At 37.0% G+C, this 24,123-nt stretch overlaps 1 protein-coding gene across 14 annotated transcripts in view; it reads left to right on the top strand.

The window, feature by feature from the left end:
- Positions 1 to 22,554, top strand: part of ATXN1 (ataxin 1) — a 504,682-nt gene extending 482,128 nt beyond the window's left edge. For all 14 annotated transcript variants that reach the window (XM_074272282.1, XM_074272211.1, XM_074272284.1 and 11 more), the window contains one exon: positions 14,235 to 22,554. In XM_074272282.1, the coding sequence (XP_074128383.1) occupies positions 14,235 to 14,765 (531 nt within the window). In that variant the 3' untranslated portion in view covers positions 14,766 to 22,554. The remainder of the gene's footprint in view (positions 1 to 14,234) is intronic.
- Positions 22,555 to 24,123: the final 1,569 nt, after the last annotated feature.

Below are 24,123 nucleotides of genomic sequence, written 5' to 3'. Positions count from 1 at the left end.
ATGAACAACTTTATTACTTATACTTATTACTATAGTTTTAGCAATAATGATTTTGAAAAGGAAATCCATCATAAAATGTTTTCCATGATAGTTTTTCTTTGAGAGACAGAAGAAAGGGAAGTAATATGTTACTTAGTATTTACATGGTAAATCCCCAATGGCATCAGTAGCATATGATTATGTAACCTGCACATTCCTATTCAGGCTTCATGATCCACTAGGCAGCTCTTAGTAAGGAAATATCTCTTTGTATTTTTCCCTCTTCAGTACTCTTCAAAATGAGAATGTAAGAGAAAGAGAAATCAGCTTCCACGTAGAGTCATCTCTTTGCTCTCATTTCTCTCCTTGCAGCCAGACCACTAGTCACACTGCAGAGGTGCAAATTAGAAGGTAGACTTTGTGTGGAATCTTGTTCACAGATCTGTCAGCACAGCCCCCTGTGTTGTCACAGTGCATGCTGGGAAAATCTTCTGTATAGAAGGGAAGAACATGATGTGCACTGCTAAAAGGGGTGTCTTGGATTTCTTGCAGTAAGAACAGAATTGCAAGACACCAACTCCACAAACGATTTGTCACCTTCCTGAGAGCCATATCAGAATCAGGCTTACATCATCACAGCTAAAATACTTCACCAGCTGTGTTTCTCACAAGGGATGGCTCCAGAGTCCGCAGAAAAAGTCACACAGAAGTATGACTAATCTATGGGCTTAATTTAGCTTTTATACTGTGGGAGTCCCTGTCCAGCTCTGTGGTGTCTCAGTGTGGAATTTCTTCTCCATGCCTGAGGAATCCATTTCATCTCAGTGGGTAAAAAATTGACAATGCTTCCAACCATGGGACATTATTTAGGTTAATTATCAGAATTACAATGTTTTGTGATGTTTTGCTTTTTGTGGGAAGAAAGGAAAGAGTGGTCAAAGATGAATAGAATTAGCATCTTATGCCTAAATTCTCAGATTAAAAAAAAAAAGAAAAGTTTTAAAATATTTATTTTCACAAAAATTCCTATCTTTATTATTCTATGTAGCTTTCTTTTTTCATTCTTAGATGCAGAATAATTGTGGGATGGCCATCCAATACATCTTTCTCATATTCTTTAGCTCATTTATTTCAAAAGTAGAGTTTGCTACTGACCTATAAGTTTACTAGTCTGAACTCTAGTCTCAGCTCTGCAGCTTGTTAGCATTGTGACATTGGACAAGTCAGTACATTTCTCTGAGCCTTATCTTTTCTTATTTTATATTTTCATTTTCATCCAACAGATAGAGTGATCTGTTGCATTCCCTCTACTGGGAGATAAACAAATTGAAGAAGAGCTTTTATCCTCATAGGACTTAAAATCTCTTAGGGAGATTTGGCACATGCACAAATAATTTTAACATAAAATGACATCTTATAAGTGCATAAATAAAAGAAATGTGCAAGCAATCTAGAGTGTAAGGAAAAGAAGTTATTACCAACATTACTGGCATTACAGTAGGTTTGAAACATTGCTTAATCAAGCACCCCAGGATCAAATCTTTAGCAGTCCCTTCAAGTTCCAGGTTTCTCTGCATCTTTTCCTATCTTAAAAAATCCTTTGTAACCTAGTATATACCATAAGATATTTAATATGTATGGGAATGCCTGCCATGTAGGGGAGGTGGTAGAGGGAAGGAGGGGAAAAATTCGGAACAGAAGGGATTACAAGGGATAATGTTGTAAAAAAAAAAAAATTACCTATGCTTATGTACTGTCAAAAAATGTTATAATTATAAAATTAAAAAAAATATATCACTCAAAAAAAAAAAAACCCCTTTGTAGTTTTACCAACACTGACCATCACCATAGATAACCTTCAGAGGGTGGGGGAGATAGGGGAACTGCTATTGTCCTACCTTCATTTTAGATTACAGTAATAAGGTGGTACATTGGACAGAGCATCAGATCTGGAGTCAGGAATACTTATCTTCCTGAGTTCAAATGTGACCTCAGATACTTATTGACCATGTAATCCTGTGCAAGTCACTTAACCCAACTTGCCTTAGTTTCCTCATTTATAAAATGAGTTAGAGAAGGAAATTGCAAACCATGACATTATCTTTGTGAGGAAAACTTCAAACGGGGTCATGAAGAGTCAGACAACTGAAATAACTAAACGATGACATCTTAGATTGCCTTATGCAGGAGAAATTAAACCCATATAGTATAAAATGTGGGGCTTATTTTATTTTTGAGGAGTCAAGTTTTTAATTATTGCTATGGAAAGATGCTATAAAATGTTGTCTCCAGTTGAAGTTCCTGACACTGAAGTATGACAAAAATAAAAACAAAAAATCCTTCACATACTCATCATGGTCTCTGAAGTTTCACCATTCCTAACACAGTATTCTTTCATGGACACAATTCCTTCTCCCTTCACAAACCTTGTTGTTTCTCACTGTTCATTAGTCTACGGAGCAAAAGGAGAAACAAAAGAAGGTTTTAGTCATGGCCCACTACTAGCCACTGCAGGCATTCACTTGGCCTTTGTACAATCACTGCGCATGCACTAATCATTCTAGTCAAAGGGTCAGCATACACTCTTTTTAGAAAGACCAGCAATCAGTGGCATGAGCCGCCCACCACTCAGAGCCAGCAGGTCTGTGGCCAAAAGGTCTTTTGTTGGTAGGTGAGAAATCCAGCATGCTGGCAGACAGAACTCACTTTTCTTGTGCGTCCAGTCCCTGCCTGCTGTGATGCCCCTAATGCACAAATTTGTGTTGTATAGCAGCCTCCTTCCCTTGAGCTAGAGCATCATCAGTTGAACATCTGCAACCTAGAAAAGAAGGGGTGAGCATCACAGAGTGATTTCGGTGGGGAAAATCAGGTTCAGAAGAATTATTATATTATCTGTGTTCTCCAGTCTAAGCCTCTTGAAGAAAAGTAGTTATATACCAAAATGCTGACAAGGACTTAATTTAACTAACAACACAGTATATTTTTAACCCTGTTATACTCAAGTAGTTTATAATAAGAAATGACCAAACAATTTTAGGCTACACATGTTTACATCTTAAAGGAAGGGAAACTGAAAAGCTCATTTTCATGAAAGCCTATGTCTAATAATAATAAATGGTAAATCATAAACAGAGAAAATACCAGTGGATTGGGGATTTTGGAACTAGATATCATTTTTTTTTCTCTACCACCCTACCCATTTTGTCTACTCCATCATATCAACCTCATGGAAAAACAAACAAAATAAATATCAAATGTACTATCTTTGAAGTAGAGGTAAAAAGAACTATTGGGAACATTAAGTCCAACCACTTCCTTTTTCAAAACAGACCTAGAGAGGTTAAAGGATTATTCAAGGTAAGTATCTCAGGCAACATTTGAACTCAGGTCTTTGTGACTCAAGGTCCAGTGCTCTATCCAATGCCGTATACTGCCTCTCTATTTTTGTTTTGTTTTGTTTTGAATTGTTTAAAAAGAGAATCATGGAACTTAAACTTGTAAATCACATCAGTAGCTATTCTAGTGTATATGTCTATGTATGCCCTATCAGGATCCCCACTGTAATAGACTATAACAGTCTAATTACTAATTACAGACTAATAACAGTCTATTACAGTGAACAGTAAAACACCCAACTAGAGTTGACCTTTAGGCCAGAGATAGAGATATCTCATCCTAAACAAATGAAAAGACCCAAGCAGAAACTGTCCAAGGGGATTCCTGCTTCCAGGAAGACTTGGTCACCCACAGAAGGGCCTGTAGCTGGTTACTTCTCCCTTACTTTCATACAAAGACCAGGGGATTCTTTGTCTTAATCATAATCAGTCTCCTTTACTAGCATTCACACACACACACACACACACACACACACACACACACACACACACACTATAGGATTTCTGAAGAATATAAAAAATTGCCAACAGAATTATATTAAGTATCATTTATAAAATGTTTCAAGATTGCCAATTCTTCTCAGTGATTATTTCTTAAATATTGTACTTTATGTATCATAAAAATTTGTTAACTTCCTAGATCCTTGGTGACTGTTTCCTTTACTTGACTAGGTAATTGCTTAATATGTCCCAGGCTCTTGTTCTCGGTCTCCTGTGTGTGTGTGTGTGTGTGTGTGTGTGTGTGTGTGTGTGTGTGTGTGTGTGAATGCTAGTGAAAGGAGACTGATTAGTGTGTGTAGGGTGTGGAGGCTCTGCTTTTGCTGTCCTAAAGCACCATGCCTACCAATGGCTTTTATTCTACTCCACTATTTTTTTAATTTGACTGCTGTGGACTATGAGTCATCAATGGCAGCTTTATGCATTTCATGGATTAGTTAGCACCTAAAAATAACTGGAGACTTAATGCAAACAGCATATAAGCCCACACAGTCTTTTAGCCGCCAATCTGCATCTGTTTGCCAACCTTGCAATACACTAACAAGACTTCAAATCAAGGAATATGGAGTGGGCACCTACTGTGAGTGGCAGCAATGTGCTGAGTGCTGGTGAAGGTCCTGCTTGACCTTAGCAATGCCTTAATGGGGACAGTTATGCCTGTCCTTGTCAGCATTCTCCTACGGACAGGAAGTAGAAGAGTGACAATCACAAGTGTTTTGTGACCATGGGATCATAGATCTAGAGATGAAAGGGACTTCAGAGACCATCTAGTATAAACTCATCATTTTATGGATGAGAAAACCGAGACCCAGAGTTTAAGTAATTCATCTAAGGTCTGTGATAGGGTCAGAAAGAGGATTTGAATCAAAGTCTTCTGACTCAAGGGCCAGTGTTTTTATATTGTTTTGCTCTTCTACTGAAGCTAGTCTTCATGTTAAACATCTGTGCCAATTTAATGGAGTAGAGAAGTGAGCTTGATTTTTTTCAATGTGCAAGTTTCTTGACTGAGTTTTTATCAGTGCCTTCTTTAGGCATCAGGTCTCTGTGGAAACTCTGTAGATCCCCAGGAAAAAGAGAGCGGGTCCATTTGAATGCCTGTTTTAGTCCAGTGAAAAACTGTCATGTCAGAATCCCTTTTCATCTACACCTCCTGATTTGTCAAATGAAGCATGGCAGGGAGCCAGCACTTAAGGCCCTAATGTGCATGTCGTAACACAATCAAAGCTTTGTGTGGCCGTAGTTTGTGTTCCACGTCCTGATGGAATTTTCATTTAAAGTTTGTGTTTACAGCATGGTTTGTCAGCATCATTTGGGTGCCCACCAGGACATGGGTTTACCGAACAACCTGAAAGACTTCCAGCAAACACTGAGTCACACTTGGAATTAGCATGATTAAGTGACTTAAATAGAAACACTCACAGATATTCTCATCTTCCACAGAAAAGTTTTGACTGTTTTTATTAATGATTTTTAAACACTGAAATAAATAGATCTCTCTTTCTCTCATCTCCTTCACCACTGACACAGGATTCTCTAGTTTTAATAGTTTCAAACGAATGCTTAAGAAAAGGGGACTTAAAAGAGAAGTAGGCTCTTCTCTACAGGTATAAACAAGATGAAATCATACCAATGGAACCCAAATGAGTAGGTTTCAATTTCACAGATTCTCCAAGGCAAAATCAAAACCTGAAGGGAGGATCCCTGCCCTGTGGCCCAGCCTGAGAGTGACTTCTTTACTCCCCAGCTCTAGACAGGATATTCCTATTTTGGAGAGCACCAGGCATAAAACAGATGCCCTTCCCATTTGTGAAAACATGGCCTTCTTGGTAGGGAAAAGGGAGACATATTTTAACAACAGACGTTTTGTTTTCTCTGCATCTTGTTTCTGGTGATGTGTACATATGTGTGTATATACACATAGATTAATCTAAGGCTGAAATATACAATCAAACAAAATATAAATATATGTGTGTATATGTAGAGCTGCTTGGATGAAGAAGATGTTTACTGTTGGCTTTTTTCATGCAATTTTATACTCCCCAGGACCTGGCTCTTTTTCTCTCCCTCCCTCCCCTAATAAACACACACACACACACACACACACACACACACACACACACACACACACACACACACAGTATGTGTTTAATACCTCCAGGTTAATTTCTTGATTGATTATACACACACTGGATTTGGAAAATTGCATAGAAGATGAGTTACCAGCCAGTCAGGTAGATGATATATAATTAGGTCTTCTTTAGATAACATCAGGTAAGGATTTCCTTCCCACCCTGGTGTTTCTCTTATGAATGAACACATGAACTGGTGATGCAGCTAGATGTTATGGTAGGTTGGGGAAGGAAGGGTGCTTTATTATAAAAAGCAGCAGCAGCAGCAGGGAGAGGAAGTTTGGCAGAGTGAAAATCACATGGGATTATACAATTAGAACACAAAGGGATCTGAGATATAATCTAGTCCAACTCCATTTGTTTTACAGATGAGAGAACAACCCATCTAAGTTAAGTGACTTACTTTAACGTTACCTAGGCAGTAAATGATAGAGCTATTATTTGAATTTAAGTCTTCTAACTCCCTTTCTAGAGAATCAGTTCAAATCACAGCTCTGCTATTTAACACTTATATAACGTCAAAAAAGTCACCTAATCTACTTGGGCTTCAGTCTCCTCATTTGTAAAATGAAGAGATAGGATGAGATGATCTTTAAGGTCATTTTCAGCAATAAATCCTATGATACTCAGTTTCTGGTTTCTGGTTTCAGGTTTCACTACACTAAAAATATTAGGCTTAGAAGAGAAAATAAGTAGTGATGAGGCCAGAATAATAAATATTAGATTAAAATGGTGCTTTGGAAAAGATGAATTTAGATGTTGATGTAAATACCAAAAAATGACTTTTCCATTTGCCTTTGCTGTTGCGAGTCCTAAATTTATGTGCGTGCTATATATGGGGTGTGTGTGTGTGTGTGTGTGTGTTAGAGGTGGGAGAGGGATAAGTAGGAAATTAAGATGATAATGAAAAATGAAGCCAATTGATCTTTGTGTTATCTTGCTTTTCTTTAGTTCATCAGATGAACTAAATCAAATGAAAGGTTAAGATACTTAAAATGTATATTACCATAAATAAAAGAAAGAAACATAGACGCCACTAATATAAATAGGAAATAACTAAAATTTCATCAATAAAATCATAACTCAGCATCTGACAAATGTTACTAAGAGGAAGAGAGAAATAGAGCAGCAAACTCATGACCAAGAAATATGGTCTTGATAAGGGAGTTTAACATTTTCTACTCTCAGAATTCATTCTTGAGAGACAGGGTAGAACTACAGATTCTATTCATTTACAATGAATCAAGGTAAACTGAGTCAGTAGTAGTTGGGCCAAGAAAGTAGATGGTCTGCATAAACAGAAAGGTACCCTGTGCTATTGATCGCAAAAGAGCCAGCCTATTGTTTGAACATTGCCCTCTAGTGGCAAATAGATATTATAGTATTCCTGAATGAGTGGGGAAAAATTATTAAGCATTTATATTTTTCAAACACTACTTAAGTACTAAAGATATAAACAAATAACGAGCTAGTCCTTGCTTATTAAGGAACTCACACTTTAATTGGAAGAGATAATGCATGCAAGTAAGTTCAGCTTCAAGTTGCAAAGAAAAGAGCAGAAGTCCTTATAGTTTAGTAGTGGGGCAAATGATAAGGTTCCAAGGTCCTAATATTATGTCAGTAGGTTAGATGGCACCATGGATAAAGGAGAGAAGATTCATCAGGGCGGGGACAAAGAGACAGGACTTACAGGAAGGTATGGAGGACCTTAAGAGGAAATGAGAGGATAGAAACTAAGTTCTTCTGGTTCCCATCTCTCCAAAAAATAGTATCAGAGATTTTAAAGCTAGAAGGAACCTTACAAGTCAGCTGGTCCAAGTCATTCATTTTACAGAGGAGGAAACAAACATCCAGAGAGGTAAAAGTGTCTTACCCAGCATCACATAAATAAGCAGACCCAGTATTCAAACCCAGGTTTTATGATTGACTCCATATCCAACTCATTTTCCATTATCATGAGTTGTTTTGACTTGATAGACAAATGAGAACATTTGGTAACCAGGCAAATTGGGCTTTAACTTGTATAAAGATTTTTTATAATTCTACATATTTATGTCATCATTTTCTAAACATTACCCAAAACACATACTATTCTTGTGTCTACATTTCCTATTTTTTATTCCCTCTCCATTCTTAGTATCCTTTCCTCTCTTACAACTGAAATCCCACTATATCCTTTAAGATCTAGCTCAACTCCTTGTTCCATTAACTTTCTAGTATTCATTAATCTGTTAGTCTTCTGAACTTTTGTAGCATTTTTTGTTGATATTCATTTGGGCATATAATTCTGTACTATATTTTATATGTGGTAATGCCTGTTATCTGTAGTAAATATTTGTTGGAGTATACGTATTGTATCATGTTTATATGACTCTCCTCTTATCCAGATTGTAAGGTCCCCCAGAGTAAGAATTATGTTTTCTACTCTCTTCTATTTTCCCACAGTGACTTACATATAGTAAGCGCTAAGTATTTGTTGAATTGATTTGAAAATGAAAAACCTAAAATAATTTAATAGTCAACAATTGGTCATTAAATAGTTATTGAACCATCAGTGGAGAGGAAAGTGCTGTGGTAAAGACTTCAGTGGCTTAAAATAATATTAGACATGCTTCCTATCTTCAAAAGTAATATTATATGATCTCTATTCAATAGAAAATGGCTAGTTTAACTAACAGCAGTTTTTTAGGTTTAGAATTTTAAGAGAACAGAACATAGTATTCATGTCCTTTTGGAAATTTCTTTTGGTGAATAATATTATCTTATGTTAAATTCACATTTGGGGTGTTCATAAATTCTGATGGTGAGCACAATTCTGAAATACAAATTTATTCATTTTAAAGGTTTTGAGATGTTTTTTCAACACATAAAAGAACATTTTAAATGACAATGAGGGAGAAAACATATTTTAGCTAAATTCACATGGGAAATAGTTACTCAGATAATTCAGGTCCTCAAAAAACTGCTAGAGGGGAGGGGACGGTAAAGGAAATGACATTCAGAATGAGTAATCCTTTTCAATTTACTGTACTAATCAAGCTGTCTTCCTAAAAAGGAAATTGGTATAAATTGCAGAATAAAAGATTTATATTTGATATTAGGAAAAGCAGTCAGACTTGTTCAAAACTAGAATGGATATAACATGAGATAATGAGTTCCCTGACTACAAGCAAAACCTAAGTGACTACTTGTCTAAATTCTTAGGGTCATAAATAGAAGACTGGAAGGGACCTCAGAAATCTGTTAGTTCAATCAGTTTTAGGCCAAATGACTGCCCAAGGTCACGCAATTAGGAAGTAGCAGAATAAGGATTCAAACATAGGACATCTTATACCACATCTAGCATCCATGTCCATTGCACCATGCTATCTCTGTGATTTTTATAGAGAACATTTCTGTTGAGCTACAAGCAGTTCTATGTCTCATATCTCTTTGCCTTATCAGCTAACCTTCCAATCCACTCCCTTTCCTCTCACTTAGTCCTAATTCAGTTATAATCTGGCTCCAAATCCTAGTTTGACCGATCTTGAAAGTTGCCAGTAATTTCTTAATTGCCAAATCTGATGGCCTTTTCTCAAGCTTCAGCCTCTTTGTCTTTTATGCAGCCTTTGACACTGTTGCCCACATTCTTCTCATAGATACTCTCTCCTCTCTAGATATTTAAAGATCTCTCTTTATCTCACAGTCTCCCATGAGATAATTTATCATTTTTGTGCAGATGATTCTCATATCTATATGTCTGACCCATTTCTCCTTAGCCCCATTTTCCTAATACCAACTCTTTTGGGAGGGATATTTTGAACTGCATATCTTGCAGGCATCCTGAAGTTTATGTGTCTAAAGCAGAGACCATTATCTTTTACCCAAAACCTTCTTCTCTTCTTTACTTCTCCATTTTATTGAGTAGACTGCCATCTTTCAAATCATTCAAGGCTCTTAACCTCACTGTCATTGTCAACTTATCTTTCCACTTATTTACTCCATATGTTCAATCTGTTATCAAGTCTTTTTATTTCTATATTTATAGTATCTCTTCTAACTGTTCACTTTTCCACACTTGCAAAACTTCCACCCTAGCATATCTTTCATCATCTTATACCTGAACTATAACTGTATTTTTCTATGATCTTCTTGCCTCAAGTCTCTTTTCACTCTATTTTTAGAGGCTAAATGCCTCCAAAAACTTAAGAATGTGTTAAATACAAACTCTTAAGAACTTTGCCCGTTCCTAGATTTTCTGTTTTCTTATACTTTATTCCCTCCATTTATTCAATAATCCAGGAATACCTGTCTACCACCTTGCTGTTCTTTAGGCATAATACTCTTATCTCTTGATTACAGGTCTTTGAACTATCCACATGTGTAGACTTCCTATACTCTTTCTACTTATATAATTGTTATCCTTGCTTCCTTCTTTCCTTGGTGAGCTAAGTAGTTTATGGGATAAAGTCTTGGGCGAAATGAGGAACACCTAAGTTCAAATCCAGCCTCCAACATTTACTAGCCCTGTGACTTTGGGCATGTCATTTAACCTCAATTTCCTCAGATGTAAAATGGATGTAAGAATAGTCCCTACCTCCCAGGGTTGTCATGAGGGTCAAATGAGATATTTGTGTTTAGTATAGTGCTTAAAACATAGTAAATATTATTAATAAGTGCTTGTGTCATACATTCTCACTTTCTGCTGGTTATCTTTCCTGACCTCTCCTACTTCCTCTTTTCACCCACTTATGTCTTCCCTCTGTGTTTGCCTCCCACCAATCCTATATATATATATATATATATATATATATATATATATATATCTCATACATATGTAAATAGTTTGCCTGTTATGTCCTCCATTAGAATAGGAATTCCTTGAGGGCAAGAGCCACATTTTCACTTTAGTCGTATCACTGGCATTTGCCCCAGTGTCTGGCTGTAGTTAAGTGCTTAATAAATGCTTGTTGACTAAGTGCATATATGATCTTATCAAATTTAACCTGAAGCTTTTATAAGAGTAGAGTCAGAGTCCCCACTTTTCTAGGACCATGAGGAATGCCTTTGGAATGAGACACCCAGAATTTAAAAGGAAAGATAAAAGACCTTTGACATGGAAACAAAGATTTTTCTCTCATCCACTCTCTAAACATAAGATATTGATAGCAACATATTTAGTAGATTTAAATTATGGCCTTTATTGTCCTTCTTCCCCTTTCTCTTTTCTCCACAGTTCCTATATTTTTTGACTCTGAAATCACAGCAAAACTTCTCTCCCTACCACCCACTATTTGAGTTTTGTTATGGGAAGGAACAAAAAGTTACAAGTTTTCTAACTTGTAAGATGTCAGGAATAATTTAGGAAGTAATTGATCAAAGTGGTTCATCTATATTCTACCTCTTACACTGACAGATAACATATTCAGATATGAAAGCTTCTGAAAAACTCCAATCTAATGAGAATATAGAAACCTGACGAGGAAAATAATTTCTATACCAGAATTGCCATACAGATTAAATAAATCTGTATCAAATCAGTATTTCTTTCTTTATTCAGACCAAAAATGCAGCTTGCAACAAAATGCATGTGCTTTTGTTAGTGTCTTTAGATGGTTATATTGGTCTTTTTTTTTCATATGTAACATTACTTTGAAGAGATTAAATATTCCAGAGAAATCACCTGCCTCAAGTCTACTTAAGCACACAACCACTTGTCTTCCTAAAGATGTTTTAGTCTTATCATTTATTGTTAAGGCACCTTTTAATTCAAAACAGAAAGAGAACATGACCTCATCCATCAGCCTAATAAGCTGAAAACAACAGATAAAGATAAACCTCTCAACCTCACCCCCACCAAAAATAGTTGAATTAAGAGAAAATTTACTTAGAAAATAGAGACATTCAATTCATTATCTTCTTTCATCTCCTCCAGGCATATCACTACACTGTTCTACTTTGCAATGGGAAAAATCTCTTTCCTTCCCCTAAATAAAATGATAGACTTTAGTGGGGACAAGGAAAATATATGAGAGGATATGCTTTCTCCCAATGGTACATTCAATCAGCAGAGGATTTTTCTTTGTGAAATTATGACAGTTTGATCTACAATCTGGAAATCCTCCAGAAAGGGTATCTTTTGAAAGAACAGCTAGAAATAAGGATACAAAGGAATAAAAGAAAGTGCTAAAATATATGACTAAGAAGAAATGATGGAGCCTAAAACATGGAAAAATACCTGAATAAAAAAAATATATAGTTGTGGGAGAGGGATTAGTGGGACTATCCCCCAAGCCATGGCTAGAAAGTGGGTCAGAATTAAAGTGAAAAATTTTATTACAGTATCCTCATTTCACCTCTTTAAGATATCAGTACAGCAAGACCGTAACTTCTTCATGGCTCCATACCTTTAACTAGGTCCAAATTAATTTGCATGGCAAAGAGAATGTTGGGAAGGAATCAGACTTAACTGTCCCAGTCTTCATTTATTATAAAAAATAGGTAGCCAAGGTATAATATGTGTAGCAGAGACAAGTTACACCCTAATACTGTAGAATTGCTGATGTTGTCTATGATGTTCTGGTGATATTCTCGAATATTTATCATATTATCTCTGCTGTATTTCTTAGATGCTCTAACCTTTGAGCTGTTCTCTGCATCCATATACCAAGATGTGGTGACTAGAAAGTCCTTCTCTGACATAGCGGTTCAACCATTCTCTTCCTACATAGCTGAGGCTGTGGTTCACAACACCTAGTCAAAGAAAGCTAACAAAAGGTGGGGAGGGGGGACCTCTCAGGCTAAGATTGTTCTTTAAACATTCTCTGATATTGTTACAAGTGTCTAGTCTCAGACAACTTATGTGACTTCTTAATTTCTTAAAATTAGGAAATTTCTTAAAACTTTATCAAGAACCTCCCATTACACTGAGTCTCAAAAGAATCTTTTCCAGGAACTCCACTTCAAACAAAACCAAAAAGCAAGAGTTCAGTGGAAGCTGAGGTGCCTATGTAAACCCCATTGACAAAAGTCTCTTTGATTGGAATGGGCCAGGTGAAGAAGCCACAGATATCAACCTTCATCCCCTTCAGTCCACGTTTCTGCCTTTACTAAGCATTGCTATCGAAGGTGATACTTTGTCTATTCCCAGCACCTAAAGTTCTTTTTCTCTAAGAGCAATCAAATGAGGAGAAATGTTGTGGTTCTAATATAGATGGATTGATTTGACAGAATAAATTAATGTTGCATCTGCCTAGACACCACCATATTCTGTTTGGAATGATGTCTTTTTTCCCTTTGACTACTCCAAAGTTTACACATTCATCAAGTTAGAGGTTAGAAGTTATGACTTGTCTATACTATAGACATACTTTGGCCACCTATTTTTAATATGTATGGACACTGAGACAGTTCAGTCTAATTCCCTCTCAAAATTCTCTTTGCCATGCAAATTAATTTGGACCCAGTTAAAGGTAGGGAGCCAAGAAAAGAATACGGTCTCTCTGCATTGATATCTTAAAGAGGTGAAACAAGGATACTATAATAAAATCTTTCACTTTAATTCTGACCCACTTTCTAGAAACACTCTACAATGGAGTTAGGAAACTGAATCATCTCCTATTTCCGACCCTCCCTAGCTTTGTTGACCCTGGGCAAGTCATTTTTAATCTTTATGTGCCTCAAGCCATTCCCTAGGACTTAACTAAATCAAGGATGATGGATGATCTGCCATACTTACAGTTCTTTATCCTGAAGAAATCATAGCTTATCCATATTCTCATGGATTATTTTCCAATTTGTTTTATGTTATTAGTCATGTATCTTCAACTAATAGATGCTTTCCTTGACAACCAAAACCATATCTTACAGTACTTTCATAAATCCCCATAGTACCTAGTACAGAGGTAAGACCATAGCATGAACTCATAAAATACCTGCTAATGGATTCATTTCAACAAGTAATAATACTAGCAGTCATGTCAAAATGCTATCATTAAAGGTGCTTAGTAGCTTTTTAGAATTTGCAACTTTGCCGTTTATTTCTGCTATTACTATATGTGGTAAGTATATGATTAAAAAGTAGTCATTTCTTATTTGTTTGGGTGGCGAGTTACACCTCATGTCCATGATTAAAAAGCAAATATTTTCATAGTTGTTTTCCCTCTTTTTTCTCATTTCCCTTCTTTTTCTCCCTCTTTCTACCCCTTCTCTCTGTCTTCTCTCTCTCTCTCTCTCTTTTCTTTTCTTCCCACAGGTCAGTGTTGAAGTCTTGGTAGAATATCCTTTTTTTGTATTTGGACAAGGCTGGTCATCATGCTGCCCTGAGAGAACCAGCCAGCTCTTTGATTTGCCATGTTCCAAACTCTCAGTCGGGGATGTCTGCATCTCGCTCACCCTCAAAAACCTGAAGAATGGCTCTGTTAAAAAGGGCCAGCCCATGGATTCACCCAGCATCTTGCTGAAGCATTCAAAGAATGACAGTCTAGGAGGAAGTAGACACAGGTATGCTGAGCAGGAAAATGGGATTAATCAGGGAAGTTCACAGATGCTAGCTGAGAACGGGGAACTAAAGTTTCCAGACAAAATAGGATTGCCTGCAGCACCCTTGCTCACCAAAACAGAACCCAGCAAGCCCGTGGCAACGAGGAAGAGGAGGTGGTCTGCACCTGAAACACGGAAACTAGAGAAATCAGATGAGGAGCCGCCTTTGACTCTTCCCAAGCCTTCTTTTATTCCTCAGGAGGTTAAGATTTGCATTGAAGGTCGATCTAATGTAGGCAAGTAAAGGCGCTTTGGGGGAAAGGAAATTAGGCTCTCCCTTGTCATTTTTATCCAGATTACTGTACTGTAGGCTAAATAACCCAGTATTTACATGTTATCATCTTATTTTAGGTTTATGTTATAACCTTGTTGTTATAGTTGCAGCTGGTTTTATGCAGGAGACTGGTGCATATTTTTTTTCCACAAATGTTTGTCAGTAAATAGGTTGGTTGGGAGCTAAGGCAGGGGCTGTCTAGGCTCCACGTATCTATTTAATGGAAACAAACATGGCATCCGTCCTGGCTCCTGCCTTTTTTCTGACAGTGCAGAAACACCTGGTGTCCAGCTGACTTCTGCTGATTCTTTCTCATGAGGCCACAGAAAGGGAATTAGAATGGAAGAATCAGAGTGAGTGTGTGAGAATGTGTGCTTCTGCTTGTATGTGTCTCTGTGTGTGTGTGTATGTCTGTGTGTGCATGTGTATGGATGCTGATGTAAGCAGTTATCTCTTTCTCTCTGCCTCTGTCTCTCTCACTCACAGCATGAAATTAAAGCTCCATCGCAATTGTCATTATGAGGTCCTATCACACAAAATCAACATTAGGAACCCAGCTTTAAGGCATCTTCAAGAAGCATCAGGCAGGAAGCAAATAGTTTAAAATCACATTTCTCTTCAACTTATTTTACAATGAAAATGACTTTTAATCCAATAAATATATATCTATATATAAACAAATATTTTCCCCCATGGGGCCTGACTGCACTGATATTTTTCATAGAGCAACTGCCACATGTGGATTCCATTTCTGCTTTGCTAATGACATTGCAAGGGTGTAACTTCATGAAAAAAAATCTGGTCCTCCTCTTCCATTGTTGAGGTTGGGTTGGGTTGGGTTTTCTCCTAAGGGAAATGGAGAAAGAAGTAGTGGTACACTCTATCGAGCTGCCAGCACAGGCTTACTCTCAGTTTCCACGTAGTGTTAGAAAAGCAGATCGGGTTTTCCATGGACATTTGCTTCTAAGAGATAGATAATGTCTTGCCCCTTCAACAGAATGCAAACCGAATCTGTTTGCACTTCAGTTGGCAAATCTTTTGTCTTTCTTGACTCTAGTACTGTTTATAGTTCATGATTATGGACGACCCGGTGCCACTCTTTCAGATTTCAGTGTGACACATAAAATGGTATGTGGAAAATGAACAGAATGTCTTTAAGCACCTAAAATGCTATTCACACTTTATTCCCGAGCATCTTGGTCTATCACTCAACTAGTACTGTATCTCATTTTTCATCTGTTTGGGAAGAAAAACAAATACACAGAGAAGTTATTTTCCCATCCCTCCCTGCCCCCCAATACTGTCAACTCTAGTACAGTTAGGGAGAGTTTCTCATAAGCAAGATGTTGAAAGTTTTTATGTGGTTTAAAGGGATGAATGTGAATTATGAACCAGTATGTGACAGTAAACGTCCACCATGGACAACTTGAAAGGAGCACTTTTAAGCTCTGATGCTTGAGAAAGAATAAAATGCAGAGCTGACAGAAAATCAGAGAAAATGAGAGAAAAGGGATAGAGGAAAAATACTCATTTTTGTCCAGTGTTTTTTTTTTTTTTTTTTTTTTTTTTTAAAGAATGGACTTTAAAGAGTCTTGCAATTTGCACATCTTGAGTTTATCATTTATGTAGTGTTCCTTCAGTTTTTATCCAATAATATTATGGGAAAGGGAGGGGGCTGAAAGAGCATAAATAAATGTAGCAATTTCTTTCTAACCTGCCTAAGCTTTAGGCTGTTTTATAAGGTTATGTTCCTTTCAGAGTTCATTTTGATCTTTATATCACATCAATCACAAAGAACCAGGACTTAGCAGGACAACTCTGAAAATCTTCAGATTCATTGAAAGTTTTCCGTAATAGACATTTCTATATGTGATCAAGTTTTTTTTTGTTAAAGAAAACTTATTTTATTATTATTGTTGTTGTTATTGTTATTATTATTATTATTATTTTAATAATGACTTCTTTTCCATTTGAAATCAAAACTAGATTTCAGAGTTTGGTACAAAACAGGAAAAGGTATCAGAGTTTTCAGTCTTTCATTCCCAGAAATCTGAAATATTTGGGGGTTTGAGTTTGCATTTTTACAGTGGTTTTAAGAAACTGTACCAATGCGGGGAGGGGGGGAAAAGGGAAGATAAGGGGAAGAAACCAAATTTACTGTTTCTATATTCAACTTGTAATAACTAAATGGAACAAATTTTCATCTGATATTTCTTCTGCCATTTAACATAGTACTTCCAATTCCTTTATAGAAATTTTCAGAAAATTCAATTATCAACTTAATTTTTGACTCTCTTGTTTGTTACTTGAAATTTAGCTCAAACCAGAACTAATTCTTTTTGTACCATTTTCTGAGGTGTACCAAAAACATCTGAGTAAGTTTAAAATAGCTTGAAACTCTTCTCGAATTTCCTTGAATTTTATTAACTTCTCAGCATGTTAGCAAATAGCAGTCATACTGCTTGTTTAGTGCTGTAATTTTTAAATGTTTCTGCTCGGAGAACTAGCTTAATCTTCCATATACTCTGCTCAGGGCACTTGGCATTCAATGGGTTTTATTTTTCTTTTCCTTTTTCTTTTCTTTCTTTTTAACCTTTGATAGTAAGAGAAATATAGGGCCACAGTCCAGACTTAGCTTTCATCAGCACTACTATAGATGGTGATTCACACGTACTCAGAAAGACACATACCTTTGGACAAACCAAGAATCAAGGACTTTCAAACTTACTGGACGTATGGAAATATTCAACACTAAAATGGGAAAACATATACCATTTGGAGCAATAGGAACATAATCATAATTTATGTGCTTTCTATTTCAGGTATAGGAATTACAGAATAATCGGTTCCTTTTTAATGTTATCCTATTTGATTCTCTTGCTTTATTTATTTTTTTAGCATGTGCAATACTTCATGTGCCAATGTAGATTCACTAGTGTGCTGATAGCTCCCTTTCATACTCTTTTCTTTTGGTTATTCTTGCTCTCTTTCCCCAGAACCTTCTGTAGACATGGGGCAGATTTAAAAAATAATTCCTTACCACCCTTCTTCCTGCTTTTGTCACTGAGTATTGCATGCACAACTCAGGGGCAGGAGACTTTTCAACCTTTTGAAGAAGTGTCCTATTTGTCTTCACATTTCAAAAATAACAACTAACAAAACAGAAATGCAGACCAGACCCAGGAGAAAAGAAATTAAAAAAAAAAGAAAAGAAAAGAAAAGACTGAACTGTAGTTTCCCCAGTGACAACAAAAGTGATGGAATAGATGTAAAGGGCAAATGGAGGGGACGCAGATTCATGTGATGGATTCATCAGCAGTTTAGCCAGGAATTAATCCATTTCCTAAATGGTCTTTTACATGAGTAGAAGTAGAACCAGTATCCTTGCCTGAAGTTGTATCTCTGGGTGAGCGCAAGTCCCAGTGTATCCTGGGTGCTGTCCAGACACAAGCATTGGTGCCCATTTCAGGACTGTGCTATCAGCTACTAGCTTTGGAACCCAAGCCAAACGGTAGCGGCACCTTACTCAATAGCAACAGCAACAACAGCATCTGTTACAGAAGATTCACTAGTATTGGGGGTGGGAGGGTTCCTTTCAACTGGCAGAAACTGGTTAGCCTTAGCTCACGGCTTCCAGAACTGTTGCTCCCAGAACTGTTGCTCCCAATATAATGAACTCACACTTTTGGTTGTTTTGGATTGTTTTGTTTTGTTTTGTTTTCCGTAGTGAAAATAACAGGCATAGAAATATTTAGGTATCATTTAAGAAAATCAGTCATGCACCTCTCTGTACAATGCCCACTTTGCAATATTTACCAAGTTGGGTTTTTGTTTTGTTTCATTTTGTTTTGTTTTAACTAATAGCAGGCCTTTTCGTTTACAATGGAACACAATCACCAAGAAATTAGTCAGGGCAAGCATAAATAATAATATTAATAATAATAATAATAATAATAATAAATAACAAAAACCTCTCTTTATAGGGATTTCTAAATATATAAATGACTGTTCCTTAGAGTGTTTAACTTAGGAATCGTTTCAGTTTGTCTGGGCCACATCGGGGTGGGGGGGATATAGAGTTCGATGCCACTTACCTCAAGTCCTTTTTAGTGGAAATCCAAATTTCATTTTCATTTTAATTCATATGATGACTTTCTCTTGATTTTTCCCCCTTCCTATCCCTACCATCTTACCTCTATTCGCCTTTAAGTCATCTGAATTCAGGCTGGGACGGGTTATTTTCTTCTGATCCCAGTTATAACTCTGAATTGTGAATCTCCTCTCGTGTCAACTTTTTTGTGTATGTGTGTACCAGGAATTGGCATCACTACTCTGTCTCCCCTATCAAGGAACGTTGCGGAACCTTTCACACCTCTTAACTCAGGGATGGGGCTGGCGTGTGTGTGGTGCACTGATGTGTCCAGAAGCAGCACTTTGTCTGCTCTGGGGTAGGGTTGTTCAATTTCAAGGAGAGTTTGGATTTCCTGCATCATGTGGACTACTTCCTAGAGACTGCATAGGTTGCAATACAATGCTGCATGTTCGGAATGAACTGTAGCTTTTAGAGATCACAAAATCTACTCTGTGCACAAAGTTTTATCTTTACAGAAATCTGTTGCCAAAACTTTGGGTTTTTCTTTTGTCTATTTGTTTTTGTTTTTCAAAGGAAACAATTGACAATACCCTGTTAACACTTATGACTACTACTAAAGCAAATCAATTCCTTTTGGTGAAAAGCAAATCTGGAAAGCTTTCTAAGACACTAATGCCGTGTTATTTCAGAGATGGGCGAACCAGAGTTCTTAGGCTAGAAGGCCCCATTTACAAGATCTGGCAGTTGTCTCGGCTCCTGTGGAGGGAATGGCAACAGGACAAACAGTGACCTAGGCTGTGCTAAAACCCTTCACTCTTCCTTTCTCGTGTCACCTACAATGGCACCCGAGAAGAATAGGGCCTGCATAATCTGCAGTCCTGCCCAATGCTATGGTGGTGATGTGAAAAGCAAAGGAAATTAATTATATGTTTGTAAGTGGAGTGGGGGCTGTTAATTCCCTTTTTTGTGTTTAATCCCAAATTTCTGAAATGTAAAATTTAAGAACACTTTGACTAATAGATATATATAAATGACTTTTCTTTTCTTTTTTTTTTTAAAAAAAGCACATACAATATAAAATTGTGTTCAGCTGGTTTCTTCTATTTTCCAAGGACAGTGTTGTTTCTTTTGATAGGGAAATTCCAAACAACTTGCACACCTCTACTCCAGAGCTAAAATTTCTTTTACATAGAAGACCTCGCTTCAGATGTGTTACCTTACTGATAGAATCTTTCCTTGTAGCACTATACCTTGTGGAGATATTTTTTTTAATGTAAACCTAATTTGAAAAGCTTAAGAAAAAAAAAAACTTTTCTGAAGCACTCACATTGAGGAGTACAGGTAACTTTTTTTAAAATTGCACAAAAGAAAAATGAATGTTGAAATGATTCATTCAGTGTTTGAAAGACATGGATCTGTTGAAACAGTGAGTTTCATACCTTGTTTGTAAAAAAAAAAAAAAAAAAGCAGAGAAAGATTAAAAGTTATAAGTTGGTTAATTTTTTTCCTTTTTTGTAAATAGAAATTTGTCGTGTCTAGATGACGGGATTTGTATGGTTATGGCCAGGAGGAGTTACTATTTCAAAGGCTCTTAAACTACAACTATGCTTAATGTTATGTTTTTGTTACACAAGTCCCTCATTTAAGGGAAGGGGAACTCTATTCTGATCTGAGAGAGCACTTCCACCTGTATCTGTGCTGCAAGTACTCAGAGTTTCTCCTTCCTTTCCTCCCATCCTTCCCAGTTTTGACTTGTAAGCCATTGCAACTCCTTTCCTTTTTTTTTTTTTTTTTGAAATGTTTTAATATTTTCAGCACTTCCTGTTCCAATAAATCCAAAGAATATAATCTTGAACAAGAAGTGTTTGTAACAAAGGATCCTAGCTACCAATAAATAAAGGACTCATTAGAAAAGGAAAAAAAAAAAAAAAAAAAAAAGGTTGGCCTTTTGTCTTACCCTCCCTTCATACCTCATTGAAATGGGGGCTGTGGTAAAGACATGGATTTTGATTTGAAAGCCACAATTTACTTGCAACAGGTTACTTTGATTTTTTTTTTTAATTCTTGTGATTCAGAGGCCAAAATAAATGGAATGTGGAACAATTTCTGAGAAAAGAGCCCTTTTGTTCTGGTCCAAAGATCAGGTTGGAAAGCAGGAAACCTGAACATTTGTGGAGTGAATGGGGGTGGGTTTGGGGATCATTGAAAACCTACCCACAGTTCTTAAAATTCAGAATCTTTCCCCTCTCCCTTATATTTTGGTATTTAATTGTCTGGCCACATTTTGGGAAGGGGCAAAGAGCATGGGGGATCAATTTGTGATATCCCCAAAACTTTCATAAAAATGGCTCAACTGTATTAACATTTAAGTGCATTTGACCAATAGGTAGTTTCTATACAATAACAGTTTTTAAAGATTTCAGTAACTTTTCTTGTTATCTAAAATGACTCAAGTCTTCCACTGAGCATAAATTGGAGACTTTATCCAACTTTTCTTTCTTTTTTTTAATCTGACAGTCATTTTCTTTCTGGGTGGTCAGAGAGCCTGTCTCCTTTCCCTTGGCTAATCTGTAGGCCTGTATTGGAAGCATTGTTTACAGTCATACTCACTGCAGCAGATACTGTCCTTCAAAGTACCACAGGAGAAAACAACCTTGAAGTGTCAGCTGGCTTTAATCAGCAGTTACCCCAAGAGTCTAGATTCATGCCCCCTTTCTCACCTCCCCCCCACTCTGAGGCTTAGATGACCTACCTGTCCTTAAGTTATTATATGGTTAAGGAGTGGAGTATTCCTAATAGACAGTCAATGGATGTTGAAACTCGATATTTATATACTTTAGATCATAGTCTTGCTTGGTTCTTAAGCATATGTTATTTCCATGAACACTGCCTTTCTGGAGTGTTAAAATAGGGATTCCCCATTACCCCCACTCTCTACCCACTAATTATGAACTCAAATTACAGTGTCAACTAAAAGGAGTTTTTATTATTTTTTTCTTAGCCCTGTCAGTATTTTCCGTGGCCTTAGGCACAAAGAGTAAATCTCCATTTCTAGCCTGGGTCATCCATTCTGGGCCCAGAACCATTCTGAGATTTGTCCTGTTGGATGTTTTCCTGTTGGGTCATCCATCACACTTCCAATCTTCTGCCTCCCACGGGCCAAGTGAAAAGAGACACTGGAGATTTGTGTTGGGGGCACTGTTGGGCTGATGTGGCCAGTACCAAGGAGAACTAGGGAGGGAATCATGTTTTGCACCTTATTGAAAAGAAAAAATTTTAAAGTGCATACATAGTTAAGAGCTTTTATTGTGACAGGAGAACTTTTTTCCATATGCGTGCATACTCTCTGTAATTCCAGTGTAAAATATTGTACTTGCACTAGCTTTTTTAAAACAAATATTAAAAAAAATGGAAGAATTCATATTCTATTTTCTAATCGTGGTGTGTCTATTTGTAGGATACACTCGAGTCTGTTTATTGAATTTTATGGTCCCTTTCTTTGATGGTGCTTGCAGGTTTTCTAGATAGAAATTATTTCATTATTATAATAAAACAATGTTTGATTCAAAATTTGAACAAAATTGTTTTAAAGAAATTGTCTGTATACCAGTACAAGTTTATTGTTTCAGTATACTCGTACTAATAAAATAACAGTGCCAATTGCAAGTTTGTGTTTCTGCCTCTCTGTTAGGTTCCCAAAGATAAACAATGGGCCAGAGAAAAATCAGCAATCTGGGTTTTATCTTTCCCCTTTTTTGTCCGGTTTGATCATAGTCTTTCATAGGGCAGACCTGTCAAGAAGGCGCAAGTGAAAAGAGTTGTTCCCCTTCCCAGGTCTAATACCTACCTCACTTCATTTTTGCCTCCTTGAGACAGTTCACAGAAAACAGGCACATTTCCACATCTGGCATCTTGGCTCATCCAGTTAAACATTTTTATTTCTCAAGAACTGAAAGTACCATTTGCAAGAATATTTGTTTTAAACAAGCATTTGGCAGCTCATGAACTTATGTGGCATGAAGGATACACTATATACAGTTAGTTCTGCTATAGTTACACTGTATACAGTTCTGCTATGAAATGACTTCTATGGAAGAAATCATTCATTAGTGTCATTCATAGTGCTTCACAAAAGCACAAGAAGTTACACTTCCCACTGTGGGTTTCCACTAGCATCTCTTTCGTCTCAAGAGTTGCTGGACCATGAGTGTAACATAGGGAATGACGACTGATAATATATGTCTTTTAGAAATTGCCTATGTAAACCAAGCTCACAGAGAATCAAAAATGATCATTTATCAGCTTCCTTCTGATGAAAGATAGATGCTTCCCTGGCACCAGGGTGTTGGCTTTCTTGCTAAAGTCATCCAGTGCTGGTGGGAGAGAGGAAGGGGACATTTTCACTAAATAACACCCATGTAAAAACTTACCTAAGCCACAGAAGGAAGCTTGTTCTATTAGCCTAATTGGAACACTGCTTCCGCTTTTTAGCTCTACTTCTCAGGTAACATTCTTGTGTCTGATGTGGACTCCTCATTGCTTATCAGGTTTAAGATTGGAGTAAATGACAGAGAAATACATGCCCACATGTCAGAAAGTAAAGGCTTGGTCACTTTCAACTGGAACTAAGGAAAGCCTCTGGTCATCTCCCACCCTGGAAGACTGCAGGCTAAAATGTACAAGCTACTAAATTCTGACCAAGCTCTCACCATTCTGACCAGGACTGCCCTGCACTTCTTGGCAGATAATCCAGTTTTAACAACATAGCCAGGAGCAATTCTGACTGGAAGATTTGGATCCATGACAATATACAACTCTGTACGGAGTTGGCTAGGCTAGGCTAAGAGCATTTAGTCAATCTGCTGCATAATGATATCAGTTCAGCCAAAGTCAAGAGAAGTATTCAGAAATCACATTACTTAAGGCAGTTGTTGAGCAAGGTAAGTAACCCCAACACTGTCAACATCTCCTGGCTCGACTTCATTTAGGAGGATAGCCTCAGTGCTCTTTTCTCTGACTCACACATGGAAAAACCTTTGCAGGATGCATAAGTCATCTGTCCATTCAGTCAACACCAAGGCAAGTGACAATTGCAGAGGGATGCTACCAAAGCCAAGTGGGGGTTCAGTTTAGATTCCTTTCCTTTTATCTGCAACTCAGCCCAACTACTGAAGCAACATTTGTTATTTGGTCATTTTCAATCCTGCTCAACTCTTTGTGGCTCCATCCCTATGG

This window comes from Sminthopsis crassicaudata, chromosome 1 (genome assembly GCF_048593235.1).
Source record: "Sminthopsis crassicaudata isolate SCR6 chromosome 1, ASM4859323v1, whole genome shotgun sequence".
Taxonomy (NCBI): domain Eukaryota; kingdom Metazoa; phylum Chordata; class Mammalia; order Dasyuromorphia; family Dasyuridae; genus Sminthopsis; species Sminthopsis crassicaudata.
Note: the sequence above shows the minus strand (reverse complement) of the source record. Positions and strands in the feature narration are given on the sequence as shown.